General features: G+C 39.3%; 2 protein-coding genes across 5 annotated transcripts; one reads left to right on the forward strand and one right to left on the reverse strand.

The window, feature by feature from the left end:
- Window positions 1-7238: 7238 nt before the first annotated feature.
- On the reverse strand, window positions 7239-9685 carry LOC145660232 (alpha-1-antitrypsin homolog). Its single transcript, XM_081724499.1, has 4 exons — window positions 8976-9685; window positions 8610-8880; window positions 8279-8426; window positions 7239-7757 (listed from the first exon to the last, which is right to left on the reverse strand). The coding sequence occupies exons 1-4, from the start codon at window positions 9652-9654 to the stop codon at window positions 7566-7568; spliced, it is 1290 nt and encodes a 429-aa protein (XP_081580625.1). The 5' UTR covers window positions 9655-9685; the 3' UTR covers window positions 7239-7565.
- A 4754-nt stretch (window positions 9686-14439) lies between these two features.
- Window positions 14440-26239, forward strand: LOC145660233 (matrix remodeling-associated protein 8-like). 4 transcript variants are annotated; one of them, XM_081724521.1, is made up of 5 exons: window positions 14440-14673; window positions 20153-20470; window positions 23382-23699; window positions 25721-25822; window positions 25956-26218. In XM_081724521.1, exons 2-5 carry the CDS (start codon window positions 20158-20160, stop codon window positions 26150-26152), a joined length of 930 nt encoding a protein of 309 aa, XP_081580647.1. In that variant the 5' UTR covers window positions 14440-14673; window positions 20153-20157; the 3' UTR covers window positions 26153-26218. The 4 variants fall into 4 exon arrangements, 3 of the variants coding, with proteins under 3 accessions (XP_081580647.1, XP_081580639.1, XP_081580631.1); XR_014126457.1 differs by lacking the exon at window positions 14440-14673 and adding an exon at window positions 15049-15157 and having other exon boundaries at window positions 25721-26066; window positions 26171-26239; XM_081724513.1 differs by lacking the exon at window positions 14440-14673 and adding an exon at window positions 15049-15157.
- Window positions 26240-27408: the final 1169 nt, after the last annotated feature.

Genomic DNA, 27408 nt, shown 5'->3' on the forward strand with positions numbered 1-27408 from the left:
AGGTCATGTTGCCTTATACTGAAGAGGAAATGCCCTTGAAATGGATGTTTCAACAAGACAACGACCCCAAACACACCAGTAAGCCAGCAGCATCTTGGTTCCAGACCAACAAAATTAAAGTTACGGAGTGGCCAGCCCAATCCCCGGACTTTAATCCGATAGAAAACTTGAGGAGGACATCAAAAATTCTGTTTCTGAGGCGAAACCAAGAAATGGAGAGGAACTGTGGAAAGTTGTCAAAGCATCCTGGGCTGGAATACCTGTTTACAGCGGCCAGAAGTTGGTCGACTCCATGCAACACAGATGTGAAGCAGTTCTCAGAAACAGTAGTTATACAACTAAATATTAGTTTAGTGATGCACAACAACGCTAAATCCTAAAGATTTTTCAGTTTATGCAATAAATATTTGAGTTTGTGAAGAAAAAATGCTAAATGATTACACATGACATCCACTTATTTATTGAGTAGAAGAAGTCAGATGTTGCAACTGACCCCAACCCTGGGGAAGGTCTCAGCACAGATCAGGGACGGTTGCAGCATGTTACATATACATTATTTTTACGTTTGCTTTTTGCCTCATCTTAACTGATCCCTTGGCTGCAGGCTTCTCTCTTTTTTTAGGAAATGGGAATAAGATTGGTGTGAGAGACGGTGAAGTCCAGGTCCAATGACCCTGACTATATATGAGACTCTTCCCAGAATACTGAAGGGAACTCCTCAGAATACTGAAGGCCTTCTGCTCACTTTTGGTGTAGCCTACTGAAAACAAAGTGAACACAATGTCTGCTTTTATATGATTTATTCACTTATTCACATTATGCCACCCCCCGCATGCAGGTATAAGAAAATACAAATATTTTGTTTGTTGTGATGGCCCAAGTGCCGCAAGGCAAGGCGCAGGAAGCACAGACGTCTCTTGACGAAGACATGCATTTATTAAACGACCATTAACGCCAACCTGAGCACGAACAAAGACCGACAACCACTCCACTGACAGAGGGATTTAAATACGTTCATAAATGATGCATGTACAAAGGGGCAGATGTGCTAGACTGAACTAACAGCACTTAGGGAGTCATTTTGGGTCTGTCCCACTGGGCCGCCACATCTCTGTGACAACGGACCGAGCCAACTTAAGTAAGAATGATGACATTTTCACTTATAATGTGAGACTGTTAAGGAAGAAAGAGGACACACTAAATGACTTTTAAAAACTTATAAAACCCTACTGCCTCCCTATATTTGTTGTGTGTGCTGGGGATAGAAGTTTGTCAAAGCTTCATTTGAATACACTTCATCTCCACTGTAACTGTCGTTATCAGAACATTCAGTAGACTGTATTGAAGAGTGTGTATGGTGCGTATCAGCAGTCCTGCTGTAGCCGTGTGTAGTGTGTGTGGAACTCAGTAAGAATGCAGGTGTGTGTTTATCTGCTCCTTGCTGCTGATGGTGAGTTGACTTTCTCTCTACATCTGTAGATCATCAAATATCTACTCAGTAGCTACTTTATAAGAAACACTGAAAACATCTAGTAGGAGTCCAGTTAGAGACGACATGTCATATATTTCTGATAACGTATAAGAGACACTCCATGTTATCTGAACATATAAGGTAGAATTTGAACAATTACGATTAGCTTTTTAGACTGCCATCAGTCATAAAACCAAAATCTTGAAATCAATGTATTATTTGTGGTGCAGTTAAATCTCATGCATATCAGCTGCATGGGAATCTAACTGGATCATTTCTGTTACTCAGACCTTTGCCTGTACAGACAACACCAGACCCCTCACTAGACACACAGACAAACTCAGTGAGATCAGGTGGAAAACTGAACAAACATCAGCACTTCAAGAATCTGTAGCATTTGTTGTATGTACCACTTGATTGCTGTAACAGCTGGAGTGCCGCAGGGCACAGAGCAGGACGCACAGACTCCCTCGACTTTGACAGACATTTATTGATACTTAACGCTTACGACGACGGCACTCACACAACATAAACGGATAACATGAATACACGTAACACTGCAGGAACACTAACGACAGCAACACAAACATATACGTTTAACATGAATACACGTAGGACTAGCAACACAAACAATGACCAACACTAATGCACACACCAACAGGGGTTTAAATACACAGACATACACAACATTAAACCAGGGGCAGGTGTGTGCCATCATGGGGGCGTGGTTACAAAACAAAAAGTGGCTTCAACTGCAGGCGGTGGGCCGTACCCCGTGACCAGTGGCGAGGGGAGCGTTCCGTGACAATTGCTGGCTTAATATAAAGAATTCTAGTGAAGGCTTCCACACTGATGCGCTATCACAGAGTTACATATATTGTGTCTGACCTTTATTTAACTGTTAGTTTTATGGCATTACTTTAGACATTCACAATCATATAAACATCAAAATGGAACACTTTATTTCAGGACCAGGGCAAACGCATCACTTTCAGTACAAAGTAATTTATAACAGAGTCATATGGGAGTTTCATTTCAGCTTCATCACCCAGTTTCAAGAACAGGAAGGTACTACATGGTTTGAGGTGCTCACATCTGTTCAGATTTACTAGTTGCCTCACTTGGTAAGTGACATCTAATCATTATTATCACATTATTATCACAGAAGGTCTTCTTTTGGTGTGTTTCTGTAGGCTGTACACTGGATCATCACATAATCACAGAGATCACTGTATACACAGGAGACTCAGTACTGCTGCCCTGTTCCTGCACTGATATACACACCAGAGCTGAGAGCTTCACCTGGTATAAATACAACACAAACAGAAACACATGGGAAGTGATCTCCAGTGAGAGTGAACAGTACAGAAACAGAGTTCATACTTAGAACTGACCACACTTTTCTATTCTTGCAGAGGCTCCATATAAACCTGTAAATCTTACTCCAGTGGACACTGACACATCAAGTCCAACAGCTTCAACTAAACCTACTACAACAATGACACCTCCAAATGGTTAGAAGTTATTAATTTCATCAACTACTACTGATGGTAAGATTAATTTGTTTAATAGTATTCTCCAATCAACACCATAAAATGATTCCCCACTAAATATTACTACTACTAACAATAATAATAGTAAGTGACATCAACATTTAATTCCTTAATGCAGGTCACTTCATATAGGATATATTTTCGGGCTACAATCCTGCACTTCTAAAAAAATATATTTTTAAAAAATAATAAACCATTTGAAGCGGTAATGAATGGAGCATTTAATTCTGTTTGTCTAGTTGCTCAATTTCATAATATAAGCATATATTATGCAAGAAAGTGTTTGCATAACTGCTTAGCCTTAGTACTGAAATACCCGAGTAAAGATAAGCCTTGCTTTGTTGAACATTGTATTGTGACCAATAAGGAATGATTACTAATTAATTAATATATAGTTTACATGTATAGGTTATATTTACTTTATTTATTTAGATTTTTTAATCTGAGCCAGATAACAAAATGATAGCGTAAAGAGGGGGAAATGATTTTAAAATGTGATTTATAATATGAGACTATAATGTCATTTCAGCTGCACTTCTGTCATTGTTCTAAACATCCACTGAACAGAATTTAGCGCTCCATTATGTCATAATGTGTGTCATTCTATTTCTGACCCCAGATCAGTTTATTGAGTGGATTTGCCGATGACGATCATTTTAGACAAAACATCAACAGAGACTACAAACAATTCTTCACGCATAAGAGGTACTGAGAAACGAAAACAAAACGTAAGTAGAATTTAGTTTTATCTACAAAGGCAGTTTTTTCCCAAATTAGAAACTAAATATTTGATAAGGGAATCGTATTATAAACATGTAGCCAATATGCGAATTTAAAATGAGAACACACATTTTAATGATGGAGAACTTTTGACTGAACGGAGAAATAATTAGTGGGCTGATAGTGAGCTCCCCGCCCCACTAGTCACGTGGTACGGCCCGCCGCCTGCAGTGGGAGTTCATGGTCTTGTGTGAAACCACGACTATGTAGTTACACACACCTGCACCGGGTTATTCTCCTAATGTCTGTGTGTGTTTAAACCCCGGTTGGTGTGTGTATCCCTGTCGGTCTGTGTTCGCTAATGTTCACGTACGTGGTGCACTTTGTGTTTGTAAGCTGTGTTCAACGTTGCTCATGTTCATCTTGCCTGTTTCGTGTGAGCGCCACTGTGTTCGTTATTCGTGTTCGTCTAATAAACGTCTGTCTACGTCAAGCGAGTTTGTGGGACCTGCGGCACTCGGGCCGTCACAGCTGTTTAATTTCACGGACCGCACAAATATTTTCAAATGCGGAATAAGTGAGTAGAGAGTGAACTAACAAAAGGAAACCTTGATAAATAAAAAGGGGACGTAGCTGAAAATATTCGGGTAACCGAACTCCATTAGATGAAATACGTTGACTGAGACAAGGGAAAGTGACTTATGGGCTTGTTTTAGAAAAGCCTCTGCAAGACCACGATTGTGGCCATTATGCACTGTCGCACAACAGACAACCTTTGTTTCACATTTATTAACATTTGTAGAAGAAATTGAGCTACGGGTGGCCATTTGTTCTGTTACATAATAACTGTATATAAAACAATAAAGTCTACAGGCTTTGATTTCTCATTTCCATATAGAGATATGAAACTGGGGTACAAGGGTAATCCTGTGCACAAATGCATGTAAAATAAGCCTTGTTTTATAGAAAATTGTGTTGTAATCAAAGCCTAATTTTCATTTCAAATTCAATTACTTCTTAGGAATAAATCTTTAATTCTTAAAAATTAAAGTTTTTTTTTTTTTTTAAATGTCCAAAAACACATGCAAACTTTTTAAATGAAAGTAAACAGCTTTATTATCGTTCAGTACAATAGAGCTTTCTTCTGCCCTTTCTAGATGCCAAGGGACAACTTAATTACTAATATTATCACCAGAAGCCAGAAGAGTCATAGATACCCTGCTCCCATTGCTTGGTTTAAGCAACATTACTGTTCAAATCTGGGGGAAAGTGTGAGTCTATACATCTTTTTATTGCATCCACAGTTTTATTTATTTTGCCTTCACATTTCCCTGACTTGTACAGATGGCAATCCAAAATATGCTGTCCATTAGTGGAGTTTCCACTGCCCAGGTGGGGTCAATGGATGATTCATTTCCTTTACAATTCATCACTGATTATTTCTCATTTCTCACCCAAGAAACAGCAGGACTGTAAGGAGGTTCGTACCATCCTGAGCTGAACTGCTGAACACTTTATGATCATAGAGTCAACGGGAGAGATTTGTTATTTGGACCACAGCGCCCATGTAGAAGGTGCAGATGTACTTTCTTGCATAAATCTAGCTTTCCATTAAGAACACACAGTAGGACATGATGTTTGTTCACTTTAAATATGTGCCTGTACTTTATTATGTAATTGCATTTGTATTGATTTTTGGGAAAAAAAAAAACATCTGTAGATGTAAGAGAGGATCTGGGTGGAGTAGGGGAATCTATTACAGAGGCAGTCAAAGTGGAGAACACCCCAGCTGGTGAGTAGCATCAAAGCACCACATCAATAATCAGAGTTTACATACATCCACTCCATGGACACCAGTTTAAAATTCTACTTTTATTTCAAATATAAAGGCTCAGAATGCAAGAAGTTGAAGAGAGTACGCATCTTCTTCAGACGAGCATGGCAGGCTATAAAAAGCACCTTGTCCTGTGCCAAGCGCTCCAACAAAATTAGCCCTACTCTTTAACTTTTCCCAGCTCTTTTTACCAATTTATTTTCTATTTCTTTTTTCCCTTCATTTTCCCCAACCTGTCTTTTCATTTTCTGAAATAACATCTTTTGACTTTTTGATTTATTTTTGATTAATAAACTTTACTTCATGCAAAGATATAGTCTGTTTGCATTCTGGACCATTTAATCATATTTTTCATTCTAAGACCAGCCAGGTTATGATTCTAATTTGGCCAAATAAATCTTGAATGATTCAACTAACATAACATTTTTAGATTATCACATATATGTACAGTTTCATGTCACTCAGCATTAAGAGAGAATTTCACACTCACCTTTAGTGAGAGGAAGTACAGTAAAGAGAAAACATAAACTGAGCATCTCAGTTTATGTAATTCCTTATCTCAGTGGAAACACCATTAACCTCCCAGCACACACTGACAACTGTGTTCATGAGTAGGGGTTGAGTGTCTGATAGAGGGCTAGGGTGAGGTCTTAGGGCTAAATGGCCCTCCAAACTGAGGGATTCAGAGTCTCACTTCAAATTGTGCATTAGGAGAAATTTCTCAGAATCCCTTGTGAATCATTGAAAAAATGGATACAGAAGAAAGGGGTAGATTTCAATCAATAGCCTTTGTAACTCAGTCCCAAGGGGCAAGATGACACTTGAAAACAAGGAGTAGGAGGAAAAATGAGAGGGGATTGGGCCTTGGTAAAAATCTAAGCACTAAATCTAAGAATAAAATGGTTTAAAACATATTACTTTTAATACGCATGGTTTTACCTAATCCTAGAGATATATAATAAAGTTAAGATATCTGTTACAGGACAAGGGGGTTTTCTGATCCAGTACAGACATTAAGTCATATAAGATCAAATAAATTTGAAAAAAAGAACAAAAGTTTTTACCCTATAATGCACCAGCTTAAAGAAAATGAGATCCCCTCTAAAATCCTCAATGTCAGACCTAGCTACCATACATTGTACATTCTTTAAATGGAGAACAGCATTTTGAAGTTTGATTTCTGACTCAGTTACTGTTCAAATGGACAAACTACAACTGTATACATATTTTTACAAATATGGCCCATCCAGTTACTGGCTTAGACACAGCGTTAGTGTAATTCTTATTACTTTATCTGACACCAAAGGTGATAAATCTGATTTTGAACCCTGACAGACTCAGAGGGGCCTGGATGTTGCACCATTTGCTGTGATCAGATCATCATAGCGAATCAACATACAAGACAATGCAATGGTTAATAACTCAAAACTGATTTATAAATGAGTCACAGGACAGTTGGAGAGTTTGGAGCTTAATGTATGTCTGTCACATCGCTATGTCTGTTTTAGAATTACATAGTTCCATATGACTTAAGTAATATTTGTATGAAACACTGATATATATGACCAACATCCCTAATGTTATAACTGCCCCTGATTTGTGTGCTACAGACTGCCATGATTGGTTTGTCAAAACAAATGAAGACCCATTCAAATATCACTCAACAACTTTATTTCCATTCAGATGCCTGGGTTTGTGTACATCTGTATTCACTGTGCCATCAGAAATAATCCAACAGTCTGTTACTTTTTCTCATATCTGGTGTAAGGGAACTGGACTAAGTCTGAAAGGAGCATTTAATTTTAAGTTTAATTATAGCTAAATGAAGTCCCTTCTATATGTAGCTCACTAAACTAGCACAACCTTTAGCCTTTCATTGCTCCGAGATAATACAGAGACGTGACTATATTTGTTGCTAATTGATATGAGAGATAATTCAGTAGCACTCATCATACTGCTGACTAGACTGTGTGAGAGACTTCTACCACTACACAGTGGGGTCGGTTATCTTTCCCATGAACAGGATACTCCTGATGTTCTTCTCCACAATGAAGACTAGGAACGGTCTGTTGACTTCTGTTTTGAAAGGCAAAGCTAACATGAGCACGATTTCAACAGTTGTGGCAGCTGCAGCCTGAGTGCCCTGCTCATCCACGCTGAGGACGGCCTTGTGTAGGACCTGTGGGGAAGGACCAATCTGGGCAGTCATTGAATGACACTTTAAAGTATGTAAGCAGTAGATGCATTAACGTCTGAACAGTCCTTGATGGACAGTAGTTGCAATTGGGCTGCGGCATCTCACCAGTGTGTTGACTGAATGTAAAATCATTGTGCAGTGTAAAGCATCTTTGGGTACTGAGAAAGGCGCTGTATAAATGTTACTTCATATCATATCATATCATATCAAGAGAGGTAAACCTAAAAATTCAATTTTTTATTTGAAACTGAGAGTGCAGTATAAATTCTACTGGATATCTAAGATGGGCAGTCTCTGCCAAGATCCCACCAAATTTCCCATAACGGAAGAGAATGATCACATCAGTGTTCTTTCCAAAACAAACAGACATCAGAAAGCCATTGATTTTTTTGCCCCAAAGACCCCCCAGACGTCTACTGAGAAGGTTTTAAACAATATTTCCCAAACTTATAATGTGACACTCTAGACATGACAGCAAATCTCTTAAAGGGTTTACCACATACCTTGGAAACTGCCACCTTGGCCCCCTTACTGATTCCAGAGAAGTCTGCACTGTCTGAGAATGCATCAACCATTCCCATCTCCTTCAGTGTGTCCCCAAGACAGGAGGAAGCAGACACTGAGAACTTGGGCATATACAAGTCCAAAGTGCTGGAGAACAGAGATGATCAGTCAGGAAAACACACTCTTACATGGAATAGCATAAGCAAAAATATTTATTTAATACTTTTTTGCCATTGGTGACCTTGTCAGGGAGTAAAGGTTCTACTCTGTGGTAGTACTTAACATGTTTAAGTGAAATTCTATTTTTAAAAGCATTTCATGATGCATTACGTTTTGTGGACTTTGTCCTTCCAGTACTTGAGGTGATCCTTGCTGATGTGTTTCTCCACCTCCTCCATTTTTCCCTGGTCAGGCAGGACGATCATCATGGACACGTTTCCATTATATGGCAGCATGATAACGGACGTAAAGTTGCCCTGGTCATAGTAGAAGTCATATTTGCCATTTCTGTTCATCATATCCACAGGCACTGTGGTGTTCTCATCCACATGAAAGTCACCTTTGCTGGTGTGCTCCACTTTAAAAGCCTCTTCCCATTTACCTGACAGAGTGAAATACAAAACTGGTTAGCGCAGTTCAGGTGAAATACATGAAAAATTATTTAATCTCTAGTGGGTTCTGCTTGTCTACTCTTACCTTTGAAATACATATAGTTGATGAGCATCATCACAGTGGCAGCATCCAGACTCTTGACCATATCAGTGATCATGTCCTTGGTCTTTTTGGCAATTAACTTGTTGATCTCTTGCACAGCGACTTCAGGTGTGGAAAAGTCCACACTGAAGGCTTCACCTTTGTAGAAGTGCTGGATATCTTTCAGAAACTTGTCTTCAGGCTTGAAGCCTTTTTGTACAGCTGCAGCTCCTCCTATCTCCAACACTAGGGCATCCTGGCTGTGGTCCAGCATGTGGAGAAGGTGCTCATAGCCTTCATTGACCTGATCAGCTGTGAGAGCACTGTAGTCCAGAGTGCTGAAGATTTGTGAGTGGGTATTGCTCTTGGCCCCCAGGGCCAGCATGGATAGAGCCATGGAGATACTCAGAGGAGAGAAGAAGATATTCTTGCCCTGGGTGTCAGGATGGCTGGCCAGCTTCTTGTAGAGGGAGAAGGCAAAGTCTGCGTTGTGGGGTGAGAGTTTGTGGCAGGGTTTGTCTTCTCCATTCTGGTGGGGGTGGGCTGCATCCTTGCCATGATGGAGATGTTGATGGTGATCTGCTGAATGGTCTTGATCATGATCCTGCTCCTTGATGCCTACAGTCCAGTCCACTGACAGTATGAGGACAACAATCAAACAGCACTGGACCTTTCCCCACATTTTAACACCTGCAGAAGCACTGCACAGATTTGAAATGTATCACATGCAGGTCCATTTAAACACAACTAATACATTAGAAAATAGTCAACACATGGATTTTCATAAGAGGTATATACGTGATAGCCTGCATGGAGACTACTTCTGAGTCTAGTCTTTAATTCAGTTTTTACATTTTTAAAGATGTAATAGATCACTGTTGAAGTGTTTACCATTTAGTTGAAACAAGATCTGAGGAAAAAATTATTTGTATCTCCAGAATATCAGTCATCTTACAGTACATTTACTTACCATCCACGTCCTGTCAGCAGTAAACTATTGGGATTGAGTTCATACATTTTATAGCCTGTTTGGTGTAATCTGAGGTCAGTCCTTTAAACATTAACCACTGAGGGGCTGTTTCAAATAGAGCAGGAACATTGCACAGCATTTATCCTTTAGTTAACATTACTGATGCCAAAACCCTGTACGCTGGCATTGTTAGCTCTGGTATTGATTCCTGTGAGGCTGTGCAGTCTCATTCCAAACTCAGCTGCTGCGGTCTTCGAATACACTAACTCATCTGTGTACATAAGTGCAATTCTTTTTATCAGCTATACAGGATGACAGTCTTTTTTCATATTAGCTAACATGTACTTAGTACTTTCAGAGCTCTTTTTATTCTCGGTACCACTGACCTCTCTGAGAACCTTCACACAACTTGAACGATTCCTCGCCATCGCAGCCAGTTTTGGAAGCTTTTGAAAGTGCACATTTAGCCACACAGCATGTTTCAGTCTCAGGTGTATGCATTTTTATTTTATTTATTTACCTCATATTTCAATTTAAGCTTGTATCATTAGCTCTGCTGTCATCATTTACCATCAGGGTCAGCTGCAAGCTCCATCTCTGAGCCTTTATGTGGTTTAAATGCACAGAGTTAGCCACACTGCTAGCAATAATATCTGACTAAATTAGCTTAGCATTTCTCATCATGACGGTTGAGCAGATTGTGAAACATTTTATGTTTGCCTTTAAAAGTGGGAAAAAAAACGTATTTGAATCTATATTAGGACATTCCCCTGATTATAGGATCAGATTTTCTGTTTTATTAACTCCAAACATCTTTCACTGGTTAATGCTGGTTATTGTTTTTCTTCTTGAATAAAGAGCATAGATCTTGCTGCATTTCTAGAATCATGCAAGGCAGATGCATGACACACCAAGCCCTCCACTGAGTCACCAATGTAAAGAGAAAGATCGCAACTCTACGGATCCACTTCGTTTGACACGAGGAATTCCTGATACGCCCAACGTAACTTAGCGTGTAAAACATACAGAAGGTTAGAGTGAAAATAGTAAGACATCTTAAATGACATCACATTAATATTAATCCAGATGGGGTGTAAAGGGAGATGTTTTACAAGGGATTGGTTGTCCGCATGTATTTTTTTTTTTTTTCACTGGGAGATTTGCATCTCCTCACATCCCTCTTCAAATCAAGCCCAGAATATAGTTCTGGCTTTCAAAATATGACTAAACACATGCCAACCCATTATGTTTTACTGCCTCAACCAGAGCAGTCTAGATCCAGGGATGTTAAAATATATAGCACCAAGCAGGACAGACAAGCACTCCAAAGGGTAGTGCGTTCAGCAGAGCGCATCACTCACACGGAACTTCCTGACCTGCAGACCATCTACTACAAGCGGTGCCAGACCAAGGCCAGGAAAATTGTGAAGGACCCCACCCATCCCAACAATAGACTCTTCACTCTGTTGAGGTCAGGGAGGCGCTTCCGCTCCCTGAAGTCCAAGACAGAGAGGCTGAAGAGGAGCTTCTTCCCACAGGCCATTCGGGCCCTGAATGAGGGAAACTGATAAACTGTGGGGACCACCACCACCATGTAACATGACTGTATATCTGTACATCTGTATATATAGATTTATACTCAATTACCCTGTTACACAACTGTAGATATGTTACTATATAAAATGGATCTGTACATTCTGTAGATTGTGTACATATATACCCAACCATATACATTGTACATTGTGTATATAATCATAATATACATATATTGTACATACATTGTTAATATATTTTTGTACATACATAGAATATATATTTTTATCTGCATATATATATTTCTCTCTATGCACCCCTGTTCTTTTCCTCAGTTTGGACAAAGCACTCTCCACCATTTCACTGCACCTTATACTGTGTATGACTATGTATGTGACGAATAAACCGAACTTGAACTTGAACTATTGTGGATTTAATTTTAAAATTGAGAACAGCATTGTACACGCAGTGAAGTTTCATTTTCATTTCAGTTCCAACTCACATGTAATTAAACCCCTTATATGTTTTATTTAGTACATAATTATATTGATAAGGATATGAGGCTTGTCTCTTCAGTGCCTGACATGCCAGTATTACTGAGATTTCTTATGATCATGTTCTTAGCTAACCTACATACAAAGAGTCAAATGTTCAAATGTTGTGTCCACTGTTCAGTTGATCCCAAAATTAGCTAAAGAGTATTTGTACTTTTTCTGCTATCTTAAAAAGATCAGGCAAGCAGACCTAAGCTTGTGAGATTTTTTTTTTTTTGACTTTGGTTTGGCACAAGTTCAGGACAAGTTCAATAACCTATTTTGTGAAACCTGATTTGGTCTGAGAGTTGGCACCGACTATTGTGGACCGTCCTTCATGGTCAGCCAGCATGCATGAAGAGCAAACAAACTGGAAGCTTGTGCCATTACATTTGTCTCCTTGCTATGTCTGTTTTGTACATTTTCCAGTTCCACAGGACTCAGTGATACATGTATGAAATGATTGATTAAGAATTTGAGCAGGAATGCTAATGTTACATGTGACTCTAATTTAAATATTACAGACTGTAATAATTATCAAATAATCATTTATTCAGTGGAACACAGTATTAACTGTGGTGAAAACAGCTGCTGCAGTGTCTTGCTCATCAATATCGAGGACCTCCCAGTGGAGCTGAGGACTGCCTGGTGGAGCTGATGCCTACCTGTTGGAGTTAAATTCTGCCTGGTGGAGTTATGGTGTACCTGGTGAAGATGAGGTCTGCCTGTTGGAGGTCCACCTGATGGAGATGAGGTACATATGGTGGATTTGAGGTGTATCTTAATACTACTTAATTGAAGCACACACACAGTGTCACAGCATGTTTATATTTCCCCCTAGGATAATGTAAGAGAGATTATAAACATTAACTTCCTGTCACACACTTCACCATTTAGTTAACTGTTGGAAAATCTACTTACATTGTAAAACATTCCTTGATGACACTAAGTAGGAATTTTTTTTTCCATCATGAAGGTTCACACTGTGAACTGTTTGTCGTTTTTTATAATTCACAGCCACAACCCACAGGAACATTTCCCCAGGACAATTTTAGCTTCAACAGTTTTCTAGGGAAGGATCAATCTGGCATTCTCTTGATTTTTGTTTAAGGTAACATTAGCTAATGTTACTCCCAGAGTGTCCTTTTTAGCAATATGAATCAAAATAATGATAACTCAGGATATGAATTTTTATGTAGAATGTAACATATAGAATAAGAACTCTGAGTTGTGTTGATTGTGTAACACTGAATTTAGCTTGTTGAGATGTTGAGAGAGACAACTGGAGATAAATGTTAGCACTGAATATATGTTTAGCACGCATCTTTAGTAAATCCTTCATACAAAACTGGAAACTGAACAGCAACCTCAACAACAAAAAAAGGCTGTCTTTGGTGCTGAAACTAACTATAATTTAAGCACCATGGGCAGCATGCAGGCTGTCTAGGACTTCAGAACTCTCTCAGAAGTGCTTTGCTTTACTTAATAATACCTTTGTGCACAAGGGACTTTTTGTTACAGAGTAACTGTAAGGAGATTGAGGCCTCTGAGTGAGCCCATGGTCACACATAATTTCTTTAGTTCCGCTACACCTTTGTGGTTTCCCTGAACATATATAAATCTTGGCGGCGGTAACAGTACAGTGCAATTTACATTAGTGCAATAGATCATTATGCCTTTGTAGGAATAGGCACTGTATTCACTCATAATTAAGAGAATAGAGTCAAAATGTGGGATAATCAACTGAGTTCTTATGAGTTTACATGTAAAAAAAAAAAAATTCAAACCACCAATTAAGTTACAATCCAGTAAAAACTGCAATTAACGTTTTACCACTAGGTGGACCCATGCTACAATTTTACGTAAATCATATGGCAACACTGGGATTATAAAATTACAAATGTCTTATTAAGACTGATAAATTATTTTTTAAAAGTCCAATTTTCCTTCTATAAAATTGATGTTTTCTATTGACATACATAATCCATACCTTTAGCCTGTGCATTATTGCATGGACGAAGAAAAGGCATTTGATATGCAGAAGCTGAAAGCAACAGTACATTTGTGGTGTGAGTAGAGTTCACATCTCTAGTGGTGGAGTGACATTCTTACAAAGTGAAGACCAGTTTTTGACCAACAAACACGTTATTCCTGCAAACAAATTCCACATCAAATTTGAAAATGAATCACACAAGCTGAACATGTGCAATTAAAATACACCCTGTTTTATGTTTTATGCACTGTGAGTAAAAAATTAATGCTCTGAAATTAAATGCTCCTTTAAATATCTGTTCAAACAATTTGAAAGTCTCAGGTAGCCAGTACTGTGGCTGCTGTAATTCCACATGCTGTTGTAACAGATACAGTTGTACTGCGCCTTTAAGAGGGAGCTTTATGGTTATGTAGATTGAGTAACTGAGAGAGTGTGTGTGTGTGTGTGTGAGGGGAGAACCGTCACCTTTCTGTTCGTCTTCTCAACACTCCTTTTTCTTTGGTAACGCTGTACGGTGCTTTGTACTGTTTCCTTTACGTATAAGTACAATGATGGCTTGAAGTGGTCCAGGAGAGAATAAAAGTCTTTCAGATTGCCCACACCAGTGTGTGTGTCACTCCATGTTAACTCCGCGCATCGCGGTTACCCCGTAGCACCTGTTTCTCACTCCAGGTAAGAAGCGTTACACTGTTTTCATTAATAAGCCTTTGAAGTACTTTGGGTGTCGTAGTGAAATGAACTGACCAAACAGCACTGAGGGAGGTTATGTTGGGTCTCACCCCCTGAGCTTCTACATCGTGTCTCTATGACAAAGGACGGAGCCACTTAACTAAGAATGAGACCGTCCTCACTGACAATGTGAGAATATCTGATAGATCACTGACTGATAAGGAAGAAAGAGGACGTACCACATGACAACTTACAAAACCTACCGCATTTCTATATTTGGTGTGTGTGTTGTGGTTAGTTTGTCAGTTTCATCTGAATACACTTCCTCTCCACTATAAGTGTTCTTGTGAAGTCATTCAGTAGACTGTATTGAAGAGTGTGTACGGTGTGTATCAGCAGTCCTGCTGTAGCTGTGTGTAGTGTGTGTGTAACTCAGTAAGAATGCTGGTGTGTGTTTATCTGCTCCTTGTGCTCCACGCTGCTGATGGTGAGTGTTACCTTCTCTCTACGGGTGTTGTCATCCTCATACATTCATTTGCACAAAGGTATTTATATCTGGGAGCAGCAGAGAGCAGCAACTCACCACTTATCCCAGATTCTGTCTATCGACCAAGAAATGTTTGAAGTCCAAATTTTGCCTCTTTATTTTAGAACAAAAGCTGTTAAATGCTAACAAACACTGGAGGTTAACAGAAACTCAAATATAGTCTTCGTAAATAGATACCCACAAACTTCTCTCAAGCCGGTCAAACCGCATCCAAGTGTTAATAAATGTCTCCCAGACTAGTCGGTGTGTCGTATAACTCACTGTGAACTAGACAAGTGAAGAAACACGTCACCGGGAAGCGACCTGGATGAGGTTTGAGGACATGTAGCTCGATATCTGACTTATTTACAAATCCTATTAGCTATCGTTGCTGTTGGCTTCCGGTGTTTGTTAGCAATATTAGCAGCGTTTTGTTTTAAAGGAGCGAAATATGGACTCCAAACATGTCTTGTCCACCCGAGTTAAGGGAGAATAAAGTAAATTTGATTCTTCGCCGACTTGTTCCGTTAAGTTGCACTGAAATCTGCGCTGTGGTTCGGTCCGGTAGAGAGGAACCGGTGCTAATTACTTGCTAATTGCTGATTAGTTACTTAAGACCAGCATAAGGTAGGAATTGTAGGGACTTTAGTAAGACTGACAAAATTGAGAAATAAGAAAAGTACAAGAGTATTGTGACTCTTACAAGGATAATTTTGCTCTATAAATCTGTACATTTATAAAAAACGTTTTTTATTATGGTGTGGTATGTGAAATGTGCTCACTTGTTTATTTCTGTTTGTGTTATTTATTCCTCACTTGTTCATTCTGTGTATGATGCAGCTCTTGTCCACTACCCACTTCTGTATCCAGCTGCCTGTGACAGAGGTCACACCTCATTGTAGTTGATTGTATATGTGGTACTGTCCTTTACATGTGGTGTATGATGTATGTGTTTGGTGCTTCTGTGTGTTTTCCCGAGTGTGGGTGGGTTTGGGGGAGAGACTACAGAGGATTCTGATCTCATGAATTTTGACATGCCCATCATATCCCTTATTGAGCTAGCAGTCAAACAAGACAGTACTACTCTATATTACCATGGAGACCAGAGGAGGGGCAGAGCTCACTCCCTGCGGGTTAAAAAGCAGGACTGGTACTGAATAAATCCATTTCAATCAGGAGGTCTGCCCATCCTCTGGTCTCCATGGTAATATAGAGTAGTACTGACTTGTTTGACTGCTAGCCAGACAGCTGTCTCCCAATGTGAAGACAGTGTTTGTTTGTTTGTTTTAGCCTGTTTATATGGTTTACCCCCATGTTGCTCAGGGACACTTACTATAGTACTTCCTGACACTTCGTACAGTGTAGTGACTCAGATTAGGCTGGACCCCTGCTCAGCTTTCCTGAAACACAGCACATGCTTAACCATATGGTCAACCAAAGTGGCCCAAAGCTCATCTGTGATGGTTGCTCTTCCTCGTCCTCATCCTCTCTTTCCAATATTGGCCTCCATTGATATCCAACCAAGACATTGACCCTGTGGCCTCTTTATAGTGCTCAGGCTCTACAAATAGTGTAGTGCTCCATGTACAAATTAGTCATAATTGTCTTCACCTATGAGTACTGGGTTTGGTTAATTGATAAATGGATGCATCATTTGCATTTGAGGGTTTTCTATAAGAAATGATGTGTCCAATATAGAGAATTGTGTTTAGCGTATTGAAAAAAAATGTGTTTTAGAAATACAAAATGAGTGTAAATCAGAGAAGGTGCTTTTGGTTTAGTATAACAGGTCAGGAGCTGGGCTACATGAGTTAGTGGTTTCAATTATTGTCACATGTCCTTGTTTTTGTGTCTTGCAAAAAACTGTAATATCACAAAAACAGTACAGTTTCCCAGCAAGCACCTCTTCCTCCTAGCAAACTTGGAGCACTGTTTATCAGTTTAACAATACATAACTAATACTGTCTCTCTCTTTCTTTCTTTCTCTCTCTCTCTCTCTCTCTCTCTCTCTCTCTCTCTCTCTCTCTCTCTCTCTGGCTCACACACACACACACACACACACACACACACACACACACACACACACACACACACACACACACACACACACACACACACAAAACATGCACAGCTGTTGCAGGATGGCCAGATCCACATCTGAAGGACTTGGAGAAAGACACTTTTACACACACAGTAAATGTACATTCAAAGTGATACTTGTAGATGCAAAAACACCCCCTCCCCCACCCTGCCCTGCTCTCTCTCACACTCACACTCACACTCACTCTCTCTCTCTCTCTCTCTCTCTTTCTCTCTCTCTTCTTGTTGGGTGTTTGGGCTTCAAGTTCTCCTATGTTGTTCTTCTTATCCTAGAGGCTTAGAAAAATTTACAAATAAAAAATGAACAAATAAAAAAAAATTAAAACCATAAAGACAGTACAGTTTCCCAGTATGCACCTCTTCCTTCTCACATATGTATTGCTAAACTTGATGCACTTTAGCAATACATAAATAACACACACACACACACACACACACACACAGACATGCATATGCGCATGCTTCCTTTTTGGGTTGGTGATCTTAAAATTCTGCTGTACTGTTTCTCAGAGTGGTGTGTGAGCGAAATGTTTACTTCTTTCACTCACCCACGAAGATTGTCAAACAGTCTCCAAATCCTCATCAGTGTCAGTGATCTAGCTCTGGACTTCATGGTTTAATCAGTCACTCACTAACTGACTCTGGCAGCATAAATTCACTCCAGTGACTCCAGTTTAAAGACTTTTCTTATTTAGTCCCAAGTTATTCTGATGCCACCATAGTCATAGCTACCAGTTTACAGATGTGATAATTCCCAGTATGCACCTCTTCCTCCTGACATATTTATTGCTAATCTGGTTGCACTGGGTGCTACGTGGGAAATGTGCTCACTTGTTTATTTCTGTTTGTGTTATTTATTCCTCATTTGTTCATCAATTGGCCAGGAGGCTTAGACAGCCCATGCTGGGGGTTTTGTCTTTTTACAGTTTTAATTTTATTTTGTTGTTGTTGTTGTAACAGTGCAGTGCACACTAGCCTATAGCCTCAATTAGTTACTTTACAGATATCCACCATCATCAAACAGTTGTTAAACAGCTTTTGGCAGCTTTAACAACAAAAAGAACAAAGTAACTAAGAGAAAAGGTGAGAAAATGTTTCTACTTCCTGTGATAACTGTTGGGTTGTGATGACATTGTACTGTCTACATCCAAAGTGGTCTTTACTTTCGTGACTCCTTTAGTGGTTCTGTGTTAGTGGGTGGATTTCACAGCTTCACTTAAGTAGTTTTTTCTTAATAGTATGAAAACTACAACATGATCATAGACTGCTGCATTTCACCTGTACTTTATGAATAATATGAATATCAGACCATCCTCATGTTTACCTGATTAAATGATCAATGTTTATTTTGATCAGCATGTAGTCTAGAGCTCTTCCTGTCTGATCTGTCTAATATTTGCTAAGCTACACATTCAGTTTGGTCCTCTGATCATTAAGTGCAGGAGTGAAATGATGTGACCAAACAGTGCTGAGGGGGATCACTGTGTAGCACTACTTCTTACTGCAGGATCACTTTACTGAGGATGGGGACTGAACACTGGGCAGCTCAGGAGGAAGTGATGACACTAGAAAGACACTGTTTCACTGTTACATTTAGTCTGTATGTGAGAGAGAAAGAAGTGGAGGAATAATTTATTTTGCACTTGAACACACGTCCCCTCTACTGTGGATATTAGTGGGTGGAGAATTTCAGTGGAGTTCTACTGAGAGTTGTAGAGTTCCAGGTCATAGTTGTGTGGTGATTCCCACAAACAGATTGTAGTCTGGGCTGCAGTTTTCAGAGTGTTCCTGTAGTTTTGTAGAGTGTATAAGATGTATAGCAGCGTTACTGCTGTAGCTGTGTGTAGTGTGTTGTGGAATGCAGGTGTGTTTTTATCTGCAGATGTGTTTTTACTTCCTTTTTGGTAATGATGTGCAGACGAAGTCCTGTGAAGCGTTTGAGGTTCTATCTTATTGTACTGCTGAAGGATTCGAAGCTTTGGAGCATTGAAAGCTGGTGACAAAACAGCGACACCTGGTGGTTCTCAGAAATTATAGCAGCCATGGATTCAAAAACTGCGCAATACAACACTCCACCGCCTTCATATTTCATTAAAAAAATAATGATCAGTAATGATGTTTAGTAATTAAATTCTGCAATAATTAGTTTAGAATCATTGTTTCCCTTTTTATGTGAAAACATAATACAAAACTATACTGGGAGACAACAGGTTGACGTTATGAAACATTTACTCTCCCCTTTGGCTTCTATAATTTGCACATTTCCAATTTTTTAGTAAAAAGATAAAGCTTCTAAGTTATAGGAGAGTGCCAAACCTATGAAACAGTCTCAACCTCATCCTGTGTATCTGTGATGTTTGAAGATTCAAACAAGATTAGTCACATGTTATTAGTAACTTTAGTGGTAATGTTAGTGGTTATATTTACTTTAGTGGTTATATTAACTTTAGTGGTAATAACTTTAGTGGGAGGGGAGAGGGAGAGAAGGAAGGAGGGAGGCAAAGACAATCAATAATCATTATAATCAGACATTTACATCTTATATCTTGATGGTCATGCATCCATCATACCAACATCTATTGGGAAATCTCTTAGTGATTTCCAGTACCATCATCAGTTGGCTGGTACCATCAGTACCATCAGGTGACTGGACCTGGAGCAATTAAGTATGTCATATATAATAGTTAAGTATGTCATATATAATAATAATGGAGTATGTGATATATAATAATAATTAAGTATGTCATATATAATAATAATAACAGAGTATGTCATATATAATAATAATAACCATTTTACATGTACATGTGCGGCCATGTTTAATACTGAAGGCCTTTATCTGGTGTGTTTCTGCAGGCTGCATGCTAGTAGGGAATCGGAGGACAGACTACATCACTGCATACACAGGAGACTCAGTACTGCTGCCCTGCTCCTGTATTGACCCACACGCCAAACCTGAGAATATTACCTGGAGGAAACACAACACAAACAGAAACTCATGGGACGTGATCACCAGTGAGAGTGAACAGTACAGAAACAGAGTTCAGATGGGTACTGCTCACTCTCCAGGAAATCTCTCTCTACTCATATCACACCTGACTGAAGAGGATAAGGGAGACTACAGGTGTTATCTTAACCAGTGGAACTATAAAGACATCAGACTCACTATTAAAGGTAAAACACTGTTTTTGATCCAAATCCAACTGCAAATGATAAATCCAGCTTTAAGGTTTTCTTATGTATCCACACTAGCAAAGTCTTGGTTGTCTGAGTTACTTGTAGACTTTCTGCTGTCATATTTGTTGTTCTGCTGTCATCTGTGCACATAACCAGTAATGTTTAGTTCAGTGATGGTCAAATACTCCTTTAATTGTAACAAATATCTTGTGCAGTTCAAGTAAGAATGTCTCAGGTTTTAACACACATGGCCTGTAAATCGTCACCTAGGCAGGTTTCAGCTCATCTTTCACCATCACCTCCTCCCTGACATCGCGGTTCCCATGGAGATGCTTTCCCGCGTGCTTTGTTTAGGTGTTCCTAGTTCTGTTCGTGCGTGTCCGGTGCTTCTTTGTTTTGGTTTTTCTGTTCCGACCCCTCGTTTGGTTTTCCTGTCACTGTTTTCATCTTTGTCTAGTTTGCATTCGTTAATCTTTGTATAAATATCCCTTGTTTTAGCGTCTTGGCTGTGGGTCTTTGAATGTGCGCTCTCTCGTCCTCCCGTGAGTTTATTGTTGTTTGGTAACGTTATTCGCCTGCTCGTTATTCTAGTGTTTACTGTTTAACTTCCTTCTTGGTAATGATGTGCAGACGAAGTCCTGTGAAGCGTTTGAGGTTCTTCCTTATTGTACTGCTAAAGGATTCGAAGCTTTGGAGCATTGAAAGCTGGTGACAAAACAGCGACACCTGGTGGTTCTCAGAATTTATAGCAGCCATAGATTCAAAACTGCGCAGCACCATAAACAATACAACACTCCACCGCCTTCATATTTCATTAAAAAAAAATTGATAATCATTAATGTTTAGTAATTACACTTTGCAATAATTTGTTTAAAATCATTGTTTCCCTTTTTATGTAAAAACAACAGGTTGGCGTTATGAAACGTTTAATTCTCCCTTTTGACTTCCACGTTATAGGACAGTGCCAAACTTATGAAACAGTCTCACCCTCATCCTGTGCTTCAATGACGTCTGAAGCTTCCACCATCAGTAGTCACGTGTTATTAGTAACTTTACTGGTAATAGTAACTTTAGTGGTAATAGTAACTTTGATACAAAAAGGGAAAAATGCGGGAAATCTGCTTACGGTAGTGAGTAATTTCATGTTGCACCCACTAATCTATATTATATAGATCTGTCATTTAGATCAATGTTTGTGTCAAATTCATGCAGTTGAAATTCACTAGAGGAAAACTAGAGGACTGGGCTTTACTTGCATCTTTCTGAAAGAAAAAAAAAAAGCTGCTATCTTTATACTCGTTTATAACACAATGTCTGAAAAACCAGACTAACCAGACTGATTTTGCTCCACCCATGTGAAAACATTAGCGAGGTGGCAGTTAGATGTGACCGAAGTCTTAATAGGAATGTGATGGGAATGTAATTAGAATGCGAATCTAATTGGATCATCTCTGTAAGGTCCCATTTCTGTTAGAATGGATCCTACTCAGACCTTTGCCTGTATAGACAACACCAAACCCCTCACTAAACACAGACACTCAATGAGATGAGGTGGAAAACTGAACAAAGACGAGCACTGCAAGAATGTGATCAGTAGCATGTGTTGTATGTGGCACAATATATATATATATATATATATATATATATATATATATATATATTGTCTGATCTTTCTGTGACTGGTAGAATGGCGTGGCATTAGAGATCAATCAACATTTTATTAGTAACAAAATAAAACACCTTATTTATAGACCAGGCCAGAACACTTTCAATACAGTGTCAGGACAATCATTGTCAAAGCGTTCATTTATAACAGAGCCATATGGGAGTTTTCATTTCAGCCTCTCCAGCCAGTGTCAAGAACAGGAAGGTACTACGTGGTTTGAGGTGTTCACATCTGCTCAGTTTTCCTAGTAACCTCATGTCCCACAACCGCCTTCAGTCCGTGATTGCAACTCCCGTCTTCCCCGGCACAACCTCACCAGATCCTCATCACCAGTTTACTAGTGCCACCTGTGTCTCATCTTTGCTACGCTATTTATTCTCTCTGGTTCCGTTCTTTCCCTGCCAAGTATTATTGCTGTTCTATTGCGTGTACTGAGCAATTCCCTGGCGTGTGTATATCTGGCCATTACCCACGCCTGTTTCGCTTTACAATTGTTGCTTATTCCGCTACAAATAAAACTCGGCTGTTCGCAAGCATCTGGGCCTGTTCTAAGATGACACACCTCACTTGGTAAGCAACATCTAATCATTAATGTTATATGCTGGACATGCCAACCCGTTCTGTCTCTGCGGTCTGACGCTGTGGCGGTATTGATCATCAGCCCCCGATTTTCTTCTGGGGGTATTGGGGTGGTTATAGTGGGCTGTCCTCATTCCCAGCCAGCTCTGTCTCCTGGGGGGTCCAGTTATGTTATTTTAACTGCAAACATATTTAAAACTTGTAAAAAAACAAAAACAAAAACAACCCAACAACAACAAAAAACCTATATCCCCTGAAAGAAGTATGTTACCTAATCAACTGACAGTATTGTGTTGTTTGTGTTGTGAAAGAGAAGACTGTATGACAGCTGTCTGTCCAGAATCAGCCCTTTATAAAAGTGTATTTAGGTTTGTGTTAGCTGTTATGAAGGATTTATGAAGAACACTCTTAAGAAATGTGTTAGTAAATTTGAAATGAAGATTTTGATCAAATATTAAAAAATTGTTACACTGGTACTTAACAAACAAAGCTCAAATTGTTACCTAAATGGAGCAACCAAATTGCTCAGTTATAACTATCATTGTTATAAGGAGAGTGAATGTCATTAGAACAATGCTAAAAATCATATAATTATTAAAGTAAATATTTATTAATCTAACAAGCAAATGTGGTGGAGTCTGACAGTGGGGTGTGTTTCTATAGGTTGCGTATTGGAACACAACAGGGAGACAAAACGCATCAATGCACACACAGGAGACTCAGTACTGCTACCCTGCAGCTGCACAGACCTACACGCCAAAGCTGCAAATTTCACCTGGAAGAAATACAGCCCAAAAAGAAAAACATGGGATGTGATCTCCAGTGAGAATGAACAGTACAGAAACAGAGTTCAGCTAGGTACTGCTCACGCTCCAGGAAATCTCTCTCTACTCATATCACACCTGACGGATGAAGATGAGGGAGATTACGATTGTATGCATAAGGAATATGAACAACTATACATCAAACTCACTTTTACAGGTAAGTAACTTAGATCCATATTCTTAGTGCATTGATAGTCTCATAAATAAACTGAACTTTAGCAAACTAGTGTTACATTATACCTGTAGCACCTGTTCCACCTAAAGAGCACTCTTAGACCATCAAAGGCTGATATACTGGACATAGTATGAATGCTACAGGTCACTTGGGTAGTGTTTTCTCACTGATGTGGCTTGGTGTGATGGGACAGGTAAGGCCAGATGCTCGCGGATGTAGAGAAAAATTTATTTTGTTTCGACTTTTGATGGGTGAACAGACCAGGGTCAAAACAAGGAAAGCCAAGGCAGGGCTAATCCAAATCATACAGGTAAACAGTCCGAGTCCAACAACCAAAGACCAATAACAAACCAAGCAAACTATACAAAAGGGGTAGGAAAAAAATCAGTAGTCTGGAGAACAAAAAACACAATCAAAACACAGGAAAGCAATCAAGGAAATAACGCTCGGTATGCACAGTCAAAACTAGTGGCAATACCTCGCAATGCTGGTGAGGTCTAAACAGGTTTATATACAGGTGGGAAGTAGAAAACAGGTGCTGTCAATATTCTGGTGATGAGGATCTGAATGAATGTGTATGATTGGATGAGTCCTTGACCTTGCGAGGAATGGCATGTTGGGTGTTGTAGTGTGCTTGGAGTTCGGTCGATGTGACACTTGGTATGTGTTTGTTTGCAAAAGGACAGCTAAAACAAGTCCAGGGTAAATATACATTTCATCCATTTTTATAGGGGTGTATTTGTGGTTAAAGTGCTCTTGTACTTTAAAAATACTTGACTGGGATTTAAATCATGACTTAATCTTCTGGAAACAATCCATAATGTCACTGACCCTCATTTTGTCTTTCATGTTATTTCTAAAGTGCATAGGTGGACTATGACAGTATCAATAAACTGCCAGTGTAAAATTATTTCCCAGCCACACTACATCTTATACACCCAAAGTGACAGAAATGTCATGTTTTTGATTCATTGCTTAGTACTAGATGTGTTCAGTTGTCCAAAGAACTATTTTATCTATTTTACCTCATAATGACATTTTTCTTAAAGAGTCATGCATCCTAACTATGACCATCCACAAACAGTAAGTAGGAACTGTGTGAACTGAAACCTCAAACTACTGAGGTTGGGGAAATACTGTTTTGCACTGGCACTTTGATATTGTCATAGTCAGGACATACAATTTTGATGTAAAATGTTTTACTTCACAATACTTCACAAAATGACAGAAATCCACTGTTTTTGACTTATCACCTTGTACAAGATGTGCTCCCAGTTGTCCAAATGTTTTACCTAAAAATGTTATATTTTTTTATAAACTTTCATGAGTCCAAAATCATGTCTCCTAAGAAAATACCAGCATAAAACTGTTTCTCAGTCACACTAGTTTGACAAAGGCTTTACCCAAAATAATAGAAGTGATCTGTTTTTGACTCCTTACCTAGTACTAGATGTTTTCCCAATTGTCCAAAGACACATTTTACCTGAAAATGGCATTTTTCTTCATGTGTCCTGACTATGACACTGTCAATAAAATAATAAACTGTATTTCCCAACCACAGAAGTCTAATTACAGGCTATACACCCAAATTGACAGCTTTTTGGTCAACATACACAACAAATTTAAAATATATATTTTAAATACTTTTAATACTGCATTGGGGATTTTATTTTGACATAATTTGATTTGTTTTGTGGCCGTATCACGATGCTCAAGAGGGATAATTTCATTGCATTAGTGCTGACTCTAATAAAACATCATTACTTGGAAAGTCTTCATTATAAAATTAGTTTTTAAATAAACTTTTAAACATGCACTGATGAGCTTGTTCACCTGCCCCCCACTCAGGTGCAGTCACATGTCTACTAGTGTCACGAATGTAAACCACCCTGAATGTTCCTATACACATTTATAATGGGTCAGTACTGTAGCCAAACTTGCACCCACAAGTAGTACTAAAGCAGTACACCATCTTATGCTAACAAACACATCTCCCTCTCCAGGAATCTCAACAACAGAATTTACATCAAGATTTGATGTCAAAACAAGTGCAAAGGCTCCAGCTGACGCTTCCACTACTGACAGTGCAAAGACTCTGACTGACAGTAACATGCATTTACTGCATATCAACATGGTCTCCTAATATCTTAAAAAGCAATTAAAATGCATGCTGTGTAAAAACATAAACACTAACACGCACACAAATACACATAACATTTGTATAACGTTTGCCTTCAGATGTCCAAAACCCTGCTGGTGATCTATTATATATCCTCATGACTACTGCTGTGGGAGCTGTCCTCCTCCTGCTGCTGGGTCTCGTGGGGGTCTTGTACTGGAGATACAAAGGTACACACACACACGCACGCACGCACGCACATGCACACACGCACATGCACATGCACATGCATGCATGCAAGTTGTGGGTCACATAGTCTGGTTTTCTAATGTAGTCCAGAGACATGGACAAACGAGGCTAAGAAAGGGACAAACAGAAGAGAAGAGAGAGCAGGAGACACAGGTGAATGCTCACATACCATCCACTGTAACATAAGAAAAAACAACCTCCACATCATTACTGGCACATGTCCTTCAAGGTCAAATCTTCCATGGTGTGTGTGTGTGTGTGTTTACAGGATTGTTCTGCTGTGCTTTGTTCACCTGTTCAAGTGAGTGCTACTTTGTATCTGAATACTGGATACTGGGGGGGGGGGGGGGGGGGGTTCAGATGATACAATGCAATTAGTACCATACAGTTCAAATAAGGGATCACATATCACATACATTACATACATTACACACATCACATACAGCACTTTTTTCATGTTTTTTTTTTTTTTAAGTTAAACCATCTTTGGGAAAACACAGGTTGTGAAGTTCAGGTTTTGTTGAAGCAGTACCAAATACCTGAGCAGAGGGTTTTATACAGATAGTGTGTGGGTTTCCCTAGTTGGGTGGGGTCCATGTTGAGTTTCTAATATAAAGAGCTCCTGATACACTGATGACTGTTTTTTTTGACACTTGTTGGTGTAGCAGGAGAAGAGGAGGGCTGAGAGTGTCCAGCCTTGAGGAACCCCATTGCTGATGGATAGGGGCTCTGACAGATAAGGTTCCAGGCACACAAGCTACTTTCTATCTGACAGGTAGATGAAAATGCCCTGACAGATACAGGGTTCCACTCTCAGTTGTGTTGAAAGCAGAGCTGAAGTCTACAAACATGACTCTGTTATAGGATCCTAGAAGGTCCAGATGAGTACAGACATAGCGTTGATTGTGACTGTGCATAGTGCAGATTGCTCTGTATGCAAACTATATCAGTCCAAGGAGGTGAGAGTGATAGACTTGACGTAAAACAGAACCAGCTTCTCGAAGCATTTCATGACTACTGATGTTAAAGCTTCAGACCTGTAGGCATTAAGGCTGGTTATATTGTTCTCCTTTGGACAAGGATTATTTACCATTAAATTCTACCTGTGTTTCACTTCACCTGTGTCCTTATGGAGCACAGCTCTTATCACTGCATTCATATGAAAACGGGTCTTCTGGACATGTACCAGTGATTTCACACCACATATAGCATATTGTTGTTGCCTTTTGCATGATGGTCACAGGTGCATAAAGGTAATTGGTGCATTTGAATTGTGCATTTGTGTGTTTTGTAAATGTGTGTGTGTGTGTGTGTGTGTGTGTG

The sequence above is a fragment of the Electrophorus electricus genome, chromosome 2 (assembly GCF_041902795.1).
Source record: "Electrophorus electricus isolate QZ-2024a chromosome 2, ASM4190279v1, whole genome shotgun sequence".
Lineage (NCBI taxonomy): Eukaryota > Metazoa > Chordata > Actinopteri > Gymnotiformes > Gymnotidae > Electrophorus > Electrophorus electricus.